At 32.7% G+C, this 16,569-nt stretch overlaps 1 protein-coding gene across 50 annotated transcripts in view; it reads left to right on the forward strand.

Annotated features, from left to right (window-relative positions):
- Nucleotides 1-16,569, forward strand: part of LOC127641263 (receptor-type tyrosine-protein phosphatase C-like) — a 60,491-nt gene that overhangs the window by 32,642 nt on the left and 11,280 nt on the right. For 9 of the 50 annotated variants that reach the window (XM_052124145.1, XM_052124130.1, XM_052124135.1 and 6 more), the window contains 11 exons: nucleotides 8,944-9,024; nucleotides 10,806-10,994; nucleotides 11,124-11,147; nucleotides 11,273-11,500; nucleotides 11,891-12,073; nucleotides 12,657-12,761; nucleotides 12,911-13,042; nucleotides 13,666-13,800; nucleotides 15,119-15,268; nucleotides 15,655-15,866; nucleotides 15,999-16,059. In XM_052124145.1, coding sequence (XP_051980105.1) covers nucleotides 8,944-9,024; nucleotides 10,806-10,994; nucleotides 11,124-11,147; nucleotides 11,273-11,500; nucleotides 11,891-12,073; nucleotides 12,657-12,761; nucleotides 12,911-13,042; nucleotides 13,666-13,800; nucleotides 15,119-15,268; nucleotides 15,655-15,866; nucleotides 15,999-16,059 — 1,500 coding nt within the window. Of the gene's footprint in view, nucleotides 1-2,026; nucleotides 2,108-4,331; nucleotides 4,413-6,638; nucleotides 6,720-8,943; nucleotides 9,025-10,805; nucleotides 10,995-11,123; nucleotides 11,148-11,272; nucleotides 11,501-11,890; nucleotides 12,074-12,656; nucleotides 12,762-12,910; nucleotides 13,043-13,665; nucleotides 13,801-15,118; nucleotides 15,269-15,654; nucleotides 15,867-15,998; nucleotides 16,060-16,569 lie in introns of all 50 variants that reach the window. The other 41 variants (XM_052124139.1, XM_052124147.1, XM_052124152.1 and 38 more) reach the window with 16 other exon arrangements.

A 16,569-nucleotide genomic window follows, 5' to 3' on the forward strand; every position in this document is an offset into this window, starting at 1 on the left:
CACATAGGATGTGTTTTTTCATTTAAAAAGCTACATGGAGTGTTTTACATCAACTGATCTTTGGTTACTGGAACATTCAGAAACAACATGCCGACTTCCTGTGGGATCATGTTGTTTATATTTTTAAGTTTGTAATTTCTGTAACTCTAGTTTCACCTAATGGAATTGCAAAAACAATGTGCTGTTTTTAAACAGCTTTCCCAAACATTCGAAGAGGACTCAATTCTCTTCCATTGTTTGGGCAAACAGATAGTCCCGCCCCCAAATTAATGCCATTGGTCAAATCAATGTCAGTCTGGTCAGAATATCAAATAGAGCAATATTTTAAAAGCAACACAGCACAGTTTTTACAATTTTAGTTGATTATTATTTTGTGTGAACCTAAATGGCTTTCTTATAGTTGTTTCTGAATGTGAAGCAGAGATAGTAGAAATCTTTTTAGTATTGCAAGAAAAAAAACACCTCACCATTAACACTCATTGCGAGAGATGTTTAAAAAATCTACAAAATGCTTCATACATACACTCAAAAAATATATATTTTAGCCGACTTTTAAGATCAATTTCATAACAAATTTTCATCAAATTCATTGAGTAATCTTTAATAAAATTAAATGAATAAAACTGAAATATTTCCATTGAATTAACCTCCAGTGTGCTGTCTGTCTGCACTGGTCCCAAAACAGTTTGAAATGCATCTTATTTTCATCCTAACTCCATATAAAGCCTCTGAAAGTGAAATTGTTCAGCTTTTGTATGAACCCATTGATTCTCAACGTGAAAATACACCGTGAATATAGGAATGCATTTACAAATGTTAATGAAAAGAACTGTATTGGACAGTGATAACATAATAAAATATAACAAAATATATTATAAAATGAAGCAAAATAATCCACAGATGTGTTAATGTGGAAAGCTATTCCTCAACTTTTGAGGGAATTATATCCCAAAATTCACATATGTGGACATCATGTTTATCAGCACACTGACTTGTGAAATATGAATGACATTTTTAAAAGCGGGATATCAAACGAAAGTAGAGATGCTACTCTTTAAACCCCAACAGGTTTTAGTGTAGCTGTAGTTTAGATATAAACATTTTTTTTTGCAGGTATCACAGCTTCAACAATGCATTACAAAGTCAAATGAAAATTTAGATTCATTATATTAAAGCAAATTAAATATAAACCAGTAACATAAACACTAATATTACATCACAATTAAACAAAATTACATTGCAAAGAAGTTCATAATTCATAGTATTCAAAAAAGAAAAGCATTGAAGGAGAAATATATATATATATATAATATAAGGTAACAGTGTATTATTTATGTATTTGATAATTACATGAAGTGGCACAATATATCAAATGATCATTATCTTGCTGTTCCCTTACCCACATGCAATTTTACACAAATCACCAAACCAACAGATACGAGTAATGATCATTTACAATTTAAACTTACTTGGTAAAAAGGATCCTTGTTGTGCAGACTATCTATACAGTTTTTGTACTTTATGTACTACATATAGTGCAGACTTAGTCTATAAATCACTACTTCTGATAGCTGAAATTTTTTTTTAAAGTATTTTGATAATGCATCTGACTAATGTCAATGTATTGTGTATGATCTTTCTTTTTTCCTATATAATTACGTTTACGACAATATTGTCAAATGATGCTTTTTTTTAAAAGAAGTTGGGATACTGTATGTTGAGATGCTTTTGAAGGTGAACTTGCCCTTCAATTGCAACATCCCGGTCAGAAAGACTAAAAGTGGGTACCAGGAGGGAAGTATTCCTCCACAATCAACTGCAAACTGGTATGGAACTTCCACCTTCCCATTGCACTAGATTCCATGTCCTGGCCTACAATTGTTTTTTTTTCTAGTTCAATATCCTTTTTCGCTCAGGTAGATGTTACATCACTGAAGTAAAATGGGTTGCGAATTCCGATTTATGTTGATTTAATATTGTTAACAGCTATTCCTTGTCTGAATGACAATCTATGTGCTTGTCCTAGGAACAGAAGAACACACAACCACCTTACTTGCAAGCACCCAACCACAACAACACAACATAACAACAGAGATTACATCTGCAGGTATTGAAGCTTTTAGGTTACTTGTAGGTGTACAGTAAGTAAGTTTGAGACTTTCTGGAAAATTTGCCATGTTACATTTTAGTGTCATTTTTGTATCCTTAGTATTCCCAAACATGAGTATAGCTGAGCATTCTTGTTTGAGAATAATGACAAACAGTGTAGATGGTATTATCTGTTGTTTCTAATACTCTTAAGGGCTCTTCACATAGGATGTGTTTTTTCATTTAAAAAGCTACATGGAGTGTTTTACATCTACTGATCTTTGGTTACTGGAACTTTCAGAAACAACATGCCGACTTCCTGTGGGATCATGTTGTTTATATTTTTAAGTTTGTAATTTCTGTAACTCTAGTTTCACCTAATGGAATTGCAAAAACAATGTGCTGTTTTTAAACACCTTTCCCAAACATTCGAAGGGGACGCAATTCTCTTCCATTGTTTGGGCAAACAGATAGTCCCGCCCCCAAATTAATGCCATTGGTCAAATCAATGTCAGTCTGGTCAGAATATCAAATAGAGCAATATTTTAAAAGCAACACAGCACAGTTTTTACAATTTTAGTTGATTATTGTTTTGTGTGAACCTAAATGGCTTTCTTATAGTTGTTTCTGAATGTGAAGCAGAGATAGTAGAAATCTTTTTAGTATTGCAAGAAAAAAACACCTCACCATTAACACTCATTGCGAGAGATGTTTAAAAATCTACAAAATGCTTCATACATACACTCAAAAAATATATATTTTAGCCGACTTTTAAGATCAATTTCATAACAAATTTTCATCAAATTCATTGAGTAATCTTTAATAAAATTAAATGAATAAAACTGAAATATTTCCATTGTATTAACCTCCAGTGTGCTGTCTGTCTGCACTGGTCCCAAAACAGTTTGAAATGCATCTTATTTTCATCCTAACTCCATATAAAACCTCTGAAAGTGAAATTGTTCAGCTTTTGTATGAACGCATTGATTCTCAATGTGAAAATACACAGTGAATATAGGAATGCATTTACTAATGTTAATGAAAAGAACTGTATTGTACAGTGATAACAAAATCAAATATAACAAAATATATTATAAAATGAAGCAAAATAATCCACAGATGTGTTCATGTGGAAAGCTATTCCTCAACTTTTGAGGGAATTATATCCCAAAATTCACATATGTGGACATCATGTTTATCAGCACACTGACTTGTGAAATATGAATTACATTTTTAAAAGCGGGATATCAAACGAAAGTAGAGATGCTACTCTTTAAACCCCAACAGGTTTTAGTGTAGCTGTAGTTTAGATATAAACATTTTTTTTTGCAGGTTTCACAGCATCAACAATGCATTACAAAGTCAAATTAAAATTTAGATTCATTATATTAAAGCAAATTAAATATAAACCAGTAACATAAACACTAATATTACATCACAATTAAACAAAATTACATTGCAAAGAAGTTCATAATTCATAGTATTCAAAAAAGAAAAGCATTGAAGGAGAAATATATATATATAATATAAGGTAACAGTGTAATATTGATGTATTTGATAATTACATGAAGTGGCACAATATATCAAATGATCATTATCTTGCTGTTCCCTTACCCACACGCAATTTTACACAAATCACCAAACCATCAGATACGAGTAATGATCATTTACAATTTAAACTTACTTGTTAAAAAGGATCCTTGTTGTGCAGACTATCTATACAGTTTTTGTACTTTATATACTACATATAGTGCAGACTTAGTCTATAAATCACTACTTCTGATAGCTGAATTTTTTTTTTTAAAGTATTTTGATAATGCATCTGACTAATGTCAATGTATTGTGTATGATCTTTCTTTTTTCCTATATAATTACATTTACGACAATATTGTCAAATGATGCTTTTTTTAAAAAGAAGTTGGGATACTGTATGTTGAGATGCTTTTGAAGGTGAACTTGCCCTTCAATTGCAACATCCCGGTCAGAAAGACTAAAAGTGGGTACCAGGAGGGAAGTATTCCTCCACAATCAACTGCAAACTGGTTTGGAACTTCCACCTTCCCATTGCACTAGATTCCATGTCCTGGCCTACAATTGGTTTTTTTCTAGTTCAATATCCTTTTTCAGCTCAGGTAGATGTTACATCACTGAAGTAAAATGGGTTGCGAATTCCGATTTATGTTGACTTAATATTGTATAAAAGCTGGTCCTTGTCTGAATGACAATCTATGTGCTTGTCCTAGGAACAGAAGAACACACAACCACCTTACTTGCAAGCACCCAACCACAACAACACAACATAACAACAGAGATTACATCTGCAGGTATTGAAGCTTTTAGGTTACTTGTAGGTGTACAGTAAGTAAGTTCGAGACTTTATGGAAAATTTGCCATATTACATTTTAGTGTCATTTTTGTATCCTTAGTATTCCCAAACATGAGTATAGCTGAGCGTTCTTGTTTGAGAATAATGACAAACAGTGAGATGGCATTATCTGTTGTTTCTAATACTCTTAAGGGCTCTTCACATAGGATGTGTTTTTTCATTTAAAAAGCTACATGGAGTGTTTTACATCAACTGATCTTTGGTTACTGGAACATTCAGAAACAACATGCCGACTTCCTGTGGGATCATGTTGTTTATATTTTTAAGTTTGTAATTTCTGTAACTCTAGTTTCACCTAATGGAATTGCAAAAACAATGTGCTGTTTTTAAACACCTTTCCCAAACATTCGAAGGGGACTCAATTCTCTTCCATTGTTTGGGCAAACAGATAGTCCCGCCCCCAAATTAATGCCATTGGTCAAATCAATGTCAGTCTGGTCAGAATATCAAATAGAGCAATATTTTAAAAGCAACACAGCACAGTTTTTACAATTTTAGTTGATTATTATTTTGTGTGAACCTAAATGGCTTTCTTATAGTTGTTTCTGAATGTGAAGCAGAGATAGTAGAAATCTTTTTAGTATTGCAAGAAAAAAAACACCTCACCATTAACACTCATTGCGAGAGATGTTTAAAAAATCTACAAAATGCTTCATACATACACTCAAAAAATATATATTTTAGCCGACTTTTAAGATCAATTTCATAACAAATTTTCATCAAATTCATTGAGTAATCTTTAATAAAATTAAATGAATAAAACTGAAATATTTCCATTGAATTAACCTCCAGTGTGCTGTCTGTCTGCACTGGTCCCAAAACAGTTTGAAATGCATCTTATTTTCATCCTAACTCCATATAAAGCCTCTGAAAGTGAAATTGTTCAGCTTTTGTATGAACCCATTGATTCTCAACGTGAAAATACACCGTGAATATAGGAATGCATTTACAAATGTTAATGAAAAGAACTGTATTGTACAGTGATAACAAAATAAAATATAACAAAATATATTATAAAATGAAGCAAAATAATCCACAGATGTGTTAATGTGGAAAGCTATTCCTCAACTTTTGAGGGAATTATATCCCAAAATTCACATATGTGGACATCATGTTTATCAGCACACTGACTTGTGAAATATGAATGACATTTTTAAAAGCGGGATATCAAACGAAAGTAGAGATGCTACTCTTTAAACCCCAACAGGTTTTAGTGTAGCTGTAGTTTAGATATAAACATTTTTTTTGCAGGTATCACAGCTTCAACAATGCATTACAAAGTCAAATGAAAATTTAGATTCATTATATTAAAGCAAATTAAATATAAACCAGTAACATAAACACTAATATTACATCACAATTAAACAAAATTACATTGCAAAGAAGTTCATAATTCATAGTATTCAAAAAAGAAAAGCATTGAAGGAGAAATATATATATATATATAATATAAGGTAACAGTGTATTATTTATGTATTTGATAATTACATGAAGTGGCACAATATATCAAATGATCATTATCTTGCTGTTCCCTTACCCACATGCAATTTTACACAAATCACCAAACCAACAGATACTGAGTAATGATCATTTACAATTTAAACTTACTTGGTAAAAAGGATCCTTGTTGTGCAGACTATCTATACAGTTTTTGTACTTTATGTACTACATATAGTGCAGACTTAGTCTATAAATCACTACTTCTGATAGCTGAAATTTTTTTTTAAAGTATTTTGATAATGCATCTGACTAATGTCAATGTATTGTGTATGATCTTTCTTTTTCCTATATAATTACGTTTACGACAATATTGTCAAATGATGCTTTTTTTAAAAGAAGTTGGGATACTGTATGTTGAGATGCTTTTGAAGGTGAACTTGCCCTTCAATTGCAACATCCCGGTCAGAAAGACTAAAAGTGGGTACCAGGAGGGAAGTATTCCTCCACAATCAACTGCAAACTGGTTTGGAACTTCCACCTTCCCATTGCACTAGATTCCATGTCCTGGCCTACAATTGTTTTTTTTCTAGTTCAATATCCTTTTTCAGCTCAGGTAGATGTTACATCACTGAAGTAAAATGGGTTGCGAATTCCGATTTATGTTGACTTAATATTGTATAACAGCTGGTCCTTGTCTGAATGACAATCTATGTGCTTGTCCTAGGAACAGAAGAACACACAACCACCTTACTTGCAAGCACCCAACCACAACAACACAACATAACAACAGAGATTACATCTGCAGGTATTGAAGCTTTTAGGTTACTTGTAGGTGTACAGTAAGTAAGTTTGAGACTTTCTGGAAAATTTGCCATGTTACATTTTAGTGTCATTTTTGTATCCTTAGTATTCCCAAACATGAGTATAGCTGAGCATTCTTGTTTGAGAATAATGACAAACAGTGAGATGGCATTATCTGTTGTTTCTAATACTCTTAAGGGCTCTTCACATAGGATGTGTTTTTTCATTTAAAAAGCTACATGGAGTGTTTTACATCTACTGATCTTTGGTTACTGGAACTTTCAGAAACAACATGCCGACTTCCTGTGGGATCATGTTGTTTATATTTTTAAGTTTGTAATTTCTGTAACTCTAGTTTCACCTAATGGAATTGCAAAAACAAAGTGCTGTTTTTAAACAGCTTTCCCAAACATTCGAAGGGGACTCAATTCTCTTCCATTGTTTGGGCAAACAGATAGTCCCGCCCCCAAATTAATGCCATTGGTCAAATCAATGTCAGTCTGGTCAGAATATCAAACAGAGCAATATTTTAATAGAAACACAGCACAGTTTTTACAATTTTAGTTGATTATTATTTTGTGTGAACCTAAATGGCTTTCTTATAGTTGTTTCTGAATGTGAAGCAGAGATAGTAGAAATCTTTTTAGTATTGCAAGAAAAAAACACCTCACCATTAACACTCATTGCGAGAGATGTTTAAAAAATCTACAAAATGCTTCATACATACACTCAAAAAATATATATTTTAGCCGACTTTTAAGATCAATTTCATAACAAATTTTCATCAAATTCATTGAGTAAACTTTAATAAAATTAAATGAATAAAACTGAAATATTTCCATTGTATTAACCTCCAGTGTGCTGTCTGTCTGCACTGGTCCCAAAACAGTTTGAAATGCATCTTATTTTCATCCTAACTCCATATAAAACCTCTGAAAGTGAAATTGTTCAGCTTTTGTATGAACGCATTGATTCTCAACGTGAAAATACACCGTGAATATAGGAATGCATTTACAAATGTTAATGAAAAGAACTGTATTGTACAGTGATAACAAAATCAAATATAACAAAATATATTATAAAATGAAGCAAAATAATCCACAGATTTGTTAATGTGGAAAGCTATTCCTCAACTTTTGAGGGAATAATATCCCAAAATTCACATATGTGGACATCATGTTTATCAGCACGCTGACTTGTGAAATATGAATTACATTTTTAAAAGCGGGATATCAAACGAAAGTAGAGATGCTACTCTTTAAACCCCAACAGGTTTTAGTGTAGCTGTAGTTTAGATATAAACATTTTTTTTTGCAAGGTTTCACAGCATCAACAATGCATTACAAAGTCAAATTAAAATTTAGATTCATAACATTAAAGCAAATTAAATATAAACCAGTAACATAAACACTAATATTACATCACAATTAAACAAAATTACATTGCAAAGAAGTTCATAATTCATAGTATTCAAAAAAGAAAAGCATTGAAGGACAAATATATATATATATAATATAAGGTAACAGTGTATTATTGATGTATTTGATAATTACATGAAGTGGCACAATATATCAAATGATCATTATCTTGCTGTTCCCTTACCCACACGCAATTTTACACAAATCACCAAACCATCAGATACGAGTAATGATCATTTACAATTTAAACTTACTTGTTAAAAAGGATCCTTGTTGTGCAGACTATCTATACAGTTTTTGTACTTTATATACTACATATAGTGCAGACTTAGTCTATAAATCACTACTTCTGATAGCTGAAATTTTTTTTAAGTATTTTGATAATGCATCTGACTAATGTCAATGTATTGTGTATGATCTTTCTTTTTTCCTATATAATTAAGTTTACGGCAATATTGTCAAATGATGCTTTTTTTTAAAAGAAGTTGGGATACTGTATGTTGAGATGCTTTTGAAGGTGAACTTGCCCTTCAATTGCAACATCCCGGTCAGAAAGACTAAAAGTGGGTACCAGGAGGGAAGTATTCCTCCACAATCAACTGCAAACTGGTTTGGAACTTCCACCTTCCCATTGCACTAGATTCCATGTCCTGGCCTACAATTGTTTTTTTTTCTAGTTCAATATCCTTTTTCGCTCAGGTAGATGTTACATCACTGAAGTAAAATGGGTTGCGAATTCCGATTTATGTTGACTTAATATTGTATAAAAGCTGGTCCTTGTCTGAATGACAATCTATGTGCTTGTCCTAGGAACAGAAGAACACACAACCACCTTACTTGCAAGCACCCAACCACAACAACACAACATAACAACAGAGATTACATCTGCAGGTATTGAAGCTTTTAGGTTACTTGTAGGTGTACAGTAAGTAAGTTTGAGACTTTCTGGAAAATTTGCCATATTACATTTTAGTGTCATTTTTGAATCCTTAGTATTCCCAAACATGAGTATAGCTGAGCATTCTTGTTTGAGAATAATGACAAACAGTTAGATGGCATTATCTGTTGTTTCTAATACTCTTAAGGGCTCTTCACATAGGATGTGTTTTTTCATTTAAAAAGCTACATGGAGTGTTTTACATCTACTGATCTTTGGTTACTGGAACTTTCAGAAACAACATGCCGACTTCCTGTGGGATCATGTTGTTTATATTTTTAAGTTTGTAATTTCTGTAACTCTAGTTTCACATAATGGAATTGCAAAAACAAAGTGCTGTTTTTAAACACCTTTCCCAAACATTCGAAGGGGACGCAATTCTCTTCCATTGTTTGGGCAAACAGATAGTCCCGCCCCCAAATTAATGCCATTGGTCAAATCAATGTCAGTCTGGTCAGAATATCAAACAGAGCAATATTTTAATAGAAACACAGCACAGTTTTTACAATTTTAGTTGATTATTATTTTGTGTGAACCTAAATGGCTTTCTTATAGATGTTTCTGAATGTGAAGCAGAGATAGTAGAAATCTTTTTAGTATTGCAAGAAAAAAAACACCTCACCATTAACACTCATTGCGAGAGATGTTTAAAAATCTACAAAATGCTTCATACATACACTCAAAAAATATATATTTTAGCCGACTTGTAAGATTTAATAAAATTAAACTTGTAACAAAATAAAGTATAACAAAATATATTATAAAATGAAGCAAAATAATCCACAGATTTGTTAATGTGGAAAGCTATTCCTCAACTTTTGAGGGAATATTATCCCAAAATTCACATATATGGACATCATGTTTATCAGCACACTGACTTGTGAAATATGATTGAAATTTTTAAAAGCGGGATATCAAATGAACAAACCCCAACAGGTTTTAGTGTAGCTGTAGTTTAGATATACATTTTTTTTTGCAGGTATCACAGCTTCAACAATGCATTACAAAGTCAAATTAAAATTTAGATTCATTATATTAAAGCAAATTAAATATAAACCAGTAACATAAACACTAATATTACATCACAATTAAACAAAATTACATTGCAAAGAAGTTCATAATTCATAGTATTCAAAAAAGAAAAGCATTGAAGGAGAAATATATATATATATATATAATATAAGGTAACAGTGTAATATTGATGTATTTGATAATTACATGAAGTGGCACAATATATCAAATGATCATTATCTTGCTGTTCCCTTACCCACACGCATTTTTACACAAATCACCAAACCATCAGATACGAGTAATGATCATTTACAATTTAAACTTACTTGTTAAAAAGGATCCTTGTTGTGCAGACTATCTATACAGTTTTTGTACTTTATATACTACATATAGTGCAGACTTAGTCTATAAATCACTACTTCTGATAGCTGAAATTTTTTTTAAGTATTTTGATAATGCATCTGACTAATGTCAATGTATTGTGTATGATCTTTCTTTTTTCCCATATTTTTTTTTTTCACCTTAATGATGTTTAATAATACATGTTATCTGCATATTATTTTCTATCAAGCTAGAACTTAACGTTCTTTGCACTTGTATATTTGTAAATTAGCACATGAGATGCAATATACAATTAATTATGAACTTTGCAATATATACTGTAGATAAAGTGAAGAGGTCAGCCTATTCTAATTTGTCTGTTGTTAACTATCACCTTGACAAGGTGTGAGTAACCTCACCTCACCTGCAAACACCATCGCACCTCTCACCTCCACCCAATCCAGCTCAACCTCACCTGCAAACACCACCGCACCTCTCACCTCCACCCAATCCAGCTCAACCTCACCTGCAAACACCACCGCACCTCTCACCTCCACCCAATCCAGCTCAACCTCACCTCCACTCACCACAGGTATCACCAAATCTTCATGTCTAAAATACTCTGTGTGTTTACTGCACCTCTCTTTACAAATCATAACACTTTGATGTAACACAATTGCACAATGTATGATGATTAACAGAAAACTTGTGCTTTCCACAGACAACTCAACAAGCCAAGTGACGTGTGAGTATTTGTTTATTGTACCGGTTGTGTTTTTTAATTCAACTTTGATTATACTGTTCAAGACATATAATTTGCTTCTGTAACTAGATTTACATTTGTAACTGTTCATATGCACTTACACACAGGCCAATACAACCTTACGAATGGTGAAAATGACCCAGTGGTGAAGATCACTGGTTCCGCTAACAGAACGTACACAGTCATGCTAGTGGGTGATCAGAGAGAGACTTTGCTTGACACATATGTATCTTCCTCCTTCACAATACCATTTAAAATGTTGAAGCCATGCACTAATTACACCATCAGAGTAGACGGCTGCATTTCCTCTGGAGACACCACAATTTTTTACAATGGTGAGTGATTTACACATCACAGCTATCATTTTTCCATTTATAATGCTGTTTTACTAGAGGTGGTTCTTTTAGTCTGACCTGGTTAGAAAAGAACAGAACATATCAATATTTTCTTCTCTCTTCACAACATGACAACAATTAATTTCTTGCTTTAGATTCATAACTTTACATTTCTGCTCATTTACTCCTACAAACTGTCTTTTGCATTAATTAACTGTAAAAATCAATCAAAACCAGGTCAAGATGAAAGTTTAAATACAATACATCATCATACAGATATTTTATGATGTTGTAGGCTGAATTATAATATGTGTGTTGTATGCTTTTTGCTGTATATAGATATACAAACTATTGTCTCTGATTCTTTTTCATTTCTTGATTTGTTTGCAGTCAGTGAAAGTAAAAAACATTCTGTCAGTGTGACATCTGCTGGAGATGAAATATGTGTTACGGATGAGAAATGGAATCTGTCGAAGTGTGAGATTGTAACACCTGAAAACTCTTGCAAATGGAAAGCAGTTGACTTTGTACTTGAAAAATGCACCTACACAATAAATGTCACCATGCCCCCTGGTCAGTATTTATAACATGAATAGATTTATATTTCCTTAATGAAAAAAGCTTGATATATTTATTGTCAATTTGACAAGCTTGATGTTATGCACAAGATCTGTACAGTAATTCTTTCATCAGAAGTACACTTTTCTCAAGGTCACTTTTGTCATTTTTAGAGTTTTATAATTGTGATTTCAGAAAACATTGTCACCTCTCTCACCTTTAAACCTGCAACCCTCTTTAAACATCTTTGTCCTCTGGACTGCCCCAGTGATTATACATTTCCATGAGCATATGATAGTAATCATTTAACCCAAATTTAAAATATATTTTAGGAAGAAGAAAAACTATGTAATAATACCTGATTGTACCTGATTCACTTCTAATGGACTGAATTAATCATATTGTCTTCTCAATCTTGCAAGAGACTCCCGTTTCAGAGGGAAAATGTGGGTTCCACCAGATCAGATAGATATAACATGTGTTCACTGTAAACCAAAAGAATGCAGTTGACTGCAGAAACTATGAAGTTTGGTGTCTTGCTGGACTGTATGTGTGATCTGATCTGAAAAAATTAAAAACCTCTTTTGTTTTCTTTCAGTCAAGCCTGACATAACATTTACTGAAGACATCCCCTCTCGTTTTAACTGGACTAATAAACTGGAAGAATGTGATAACGGACTTAAAGTCAAGTGCACCAACAACAGTAAGTAACAGACATATCTAATGTTCATACAGCATTTTAATCAGCAATTAAATATTTTGCATACTGCTTAATAATTTAATCAATTTATTTTGATGATTAAGCAATAATTTAGCAGATGATGGATACGTTTTCTGTTCTTTCTTTATCAGGTGACACCAATATTTACAGTATAAATGAATCAGTGTCGTTATTGCCTTTAATGAAATATGACTGCGCCGGAGAATTCTCTTACCAGAATGAAATCATCAAAAGTAAAAATATCCCAATTTATATTGACTGCGGTGAGTTGCATTATTCCACAAATACGTCCAAAGTTTCTCTCTTATATCTGCCATGTACACATGACAACCGCATTTAAATGTGGAAGTGAGCAAGAACATGGTGCCAATAGTTCAGCCCATTTGATGTTTGCTTTTTTGACCAAACAAATATGTAAAACAGCACGCTCTCTCTCGATTGTAATGTACGAGTTACACCGAGACAACTTGCTGGTGGTGAGAGCAACTTCATCGGACAGACACAGACTGGAGGATTTAAATGAATGAAGTTACTTTCTGTACCTCTGTTTGTTTGTGTCATTTTCAGAAGGAGAAGACGGACACATCTCACACGCGCTATTAGTCACATCATTAACAACTAGTTGTTCAGTTGGTTCCATATAGACCATGTAGAATTTCGGTTGTCACTCCCATAAGTTACCCAACAGGTTTAAGCATTCAAAGGTGAACTGACAACCGTGTTTTGCTGCAGTGTGTATGTGGCAATATAAGTAGAATACTTAGTTTTAATGACATCATACTTTATATAGACATGTATGATAATTTCTCTCATATAAAGACACACTGTTATTCTGCATGGAATATGAAGCTTGTATTGTTTCTGATGTCTGTTTGCTCTCTTACAGAGTGGGGGAAAAACACAGTGATGATAAATTCCACAAACACCTCAATTTCGATGTCATGGAAACAAAATGACAAATGCCGAGAGTTTAAATTGCACGATTTTAAAGCCCAATGCCTTGGAAAGAATTCACCTGAAGGTTTGTATCATATACCGGGCCAGTGTCCCAGGCCCTTGAACTCCCAGAGGCCTCCAAAGCTTTAGACTGTGCAACTGCTAAATGAAGCTGAATACCAGGGGTAGATTAGATGGTTTCAGCTTTTACTGGTTTTCAATAAGAATTTACAAGTCCAAATTCTGCTATATTTCTTAACTAAGGAATAAAGTTGTGCTCCAATACTTTGTTGTATAAATGCATCTCACTTTATACAACAGTTAGGTCTGATCCTGACAATGTTCTACATTTTCCTTATTAAAATCACATGAAAGAGTTAGTTTAACTTAAACACTTTAAGGGCTTTAAATGCAACAAAAAAGCTTTAAATACAACAAAAATAATTCACCAAAAATATATATATCTAGATCGCCTGCTTTAACTTTCTCAGCTTTTACCCTCCCGTGAGTTTGCATCCCGTCAGCAACACTGAAATTATAGATCAGATGTTCACATTCTTTAATATTTCACTGAACGTGTCATGTAAACACATTAAACGTGTTTCTTTATCACGGTAAGGTCAAAAACAGCATAATCATAAGCTGATCGCCGCACATAGATTTTTGCCCATGACCTCTATTTTGCGTTGCCTGTAAACAGTTTAACTGGTTTAACAGTCCTTACCCGCTTATCCAGTGTGTGCATGCCCGTTTACATTTTGATATTAAAAGCAGAGTCCTATATAACGCAGTTTTTTGCATTGTTGAATTCTTTTTAATTAAATGGTTTTTGGCAGCTATCAGTGACTTATTGTGCGTTACACACTCACTTTGTAAATAGTCAAAGGACTTGTGATGCTTTTGTAAATCACTAATGGTGTTTGGTTACTAAAAAAATAAACTAAAAATGACTAACTACATAATTATAATCAGATTACTGATTACTTCTTTGGAAAAGTAATTACTTTACTTTTAAATTACTTTCCAAAAAAAAAAAATCCTGCTCAGCAAATTCTAAATAATGTTTTTCCTTGTTCATTGTCGCAACACTTCAGCTGTCATAGAAATGCAAACAGATGTACACATGAACATGTGACTTCACATTTGAATTGAATTACACATAAATACTTTTTTAATACTTGTAACCCCAGTAATGTGATTAAATGTAATTACTTTCATCGAAAGTCTGTAACTGTAATCTAATTACAAGCATTTCAAATGTAATGTGTTACACTACTTTTTTCCTAAAAATAATTTGATTACAGTAACTAATTACTTTGCTATCCAGTTACACCCAACACTGTTCACTAAATGTGCTTGTGTAGTGTTTATGTCTAATATGGGTTTATTTTGTCTTTTTTTAGAAGTAAAGTGTACCACATACAACACCACATATGGTGTAGAATGTACTATTAACAAATTACATCCATATACCGATTATAACTGTGAAATGAAAGCCACGTCCGACAAGACATACAACATTTCCAACTTCAATCAGAAAACAAAAGCTTCTAGTAAGTCTCTCTCTCTCTCTCTCTCTCTCTCTCTCTGCGCTCTCTCTCTCTCTCTCTCTCTCTCTCTCTCTCTCTCTCTCTCTCTCGCTCTCTCTTTCAATGATTTTCTTCTCCATATTATTTAGATCTCAATAGTTTTCTGTAATGAATTGTACAGTTTCTAGCTTTGGTACATAAATCAGCAGCAGTTGAATATATGAGAATGCAAATGTTATGTCGCAGAATGTTCTAAGTTGGTACATATCTGTTGTGTTGAGCTGATCTGTGTATATAAAGAAGTTTGCAACTGAATAAATTAGCATAAATATTGAGTCTCCAAATATATAAAGTCTCCATGCTCAACAGTTTGACCATCAAATGTTTTGTCTTTCTCTTTCTTTTAATAGACCCTGACTTCAAAGAAATTAAAGTAACTTACCATCACAATAAAAATTATTTTACCGCAACATGCAATGAGAGTGGGGATTGGAATGGGAAAGAGGGAACATTCCAAGCTGAACTCATAAACAACAAAAAAATTGAAATTTCCACCAAATATCAGAAGAAGTGTCATTTTACTTTTTCAGATCTTTACTATCTTACCACATATAAGATAAAGGTATTTATATCTTACATACTGCATTTTTTCACATATTTCATCATTCATGCATGCCAAAGTGTCCCGTGTGTAATAGCTGCAATATGTTTACTGAGTACAATTGTAATATTTTGAGTTATTTATTCAATTCAGATTACAGCCACGAATGGAAATGGTTTAGAGCAACATATTGAGACTGAAGCTACTACAGACTGTAAGAACAAACGTTTCCCATCTTTCCTCTTTTTAATTAAATAAATACATATATATATATTATATACTACTGGTAAAAACTTTTGAAACACTTGCCTGAAATGTTTCTCATGATCTTACAAATATTTTGATCTGAAGGCGCATGCTTAAATGCTTAAATGCTTGAAATTATTTTTGTAGACAAAAATATAATTGTGCCACCATATTCATTTATTTCATTATAAAACTAAAAGGTAATTTAAAAAAAAGTTTTTGAAATGGATGACTTGGACCAAATAATAAAGAAAAGCAGCCAATAAGTGCTCAGCATAGATGGGGACTCCTTCAATACTGTTTAAAAAGCATCTCAGGGTGATTCCTCAAGAAGTTGGTTGAGAAAATGTCAAGAGTACATGTCTGCAAAATCTAGGCAAAGGGTGATTACTTTGAAGATGCAAAAGATTTCAAAACGTTTGACCGGTAGTGTGTGTGTGTATATATATATTATGTTTGCATCACTTTTCTTGCACAG

The sequence above is a fragment of the Xyrauchen texanus genome, chromosome 50 (assembly GCF_025860055.1).
Source record: "Xyrauchen texanus isolate HMW12.3.18 chromosome 50, RBS_HiC_50CHRs, whole genome shotgun sequence".
Lineage (NCBI taxonomy): Eukaryota > Metazoa > Chordata > Actinopteri > Cypriniformes > Catostomidae > Xyrauchen > Xyrauchen texanus.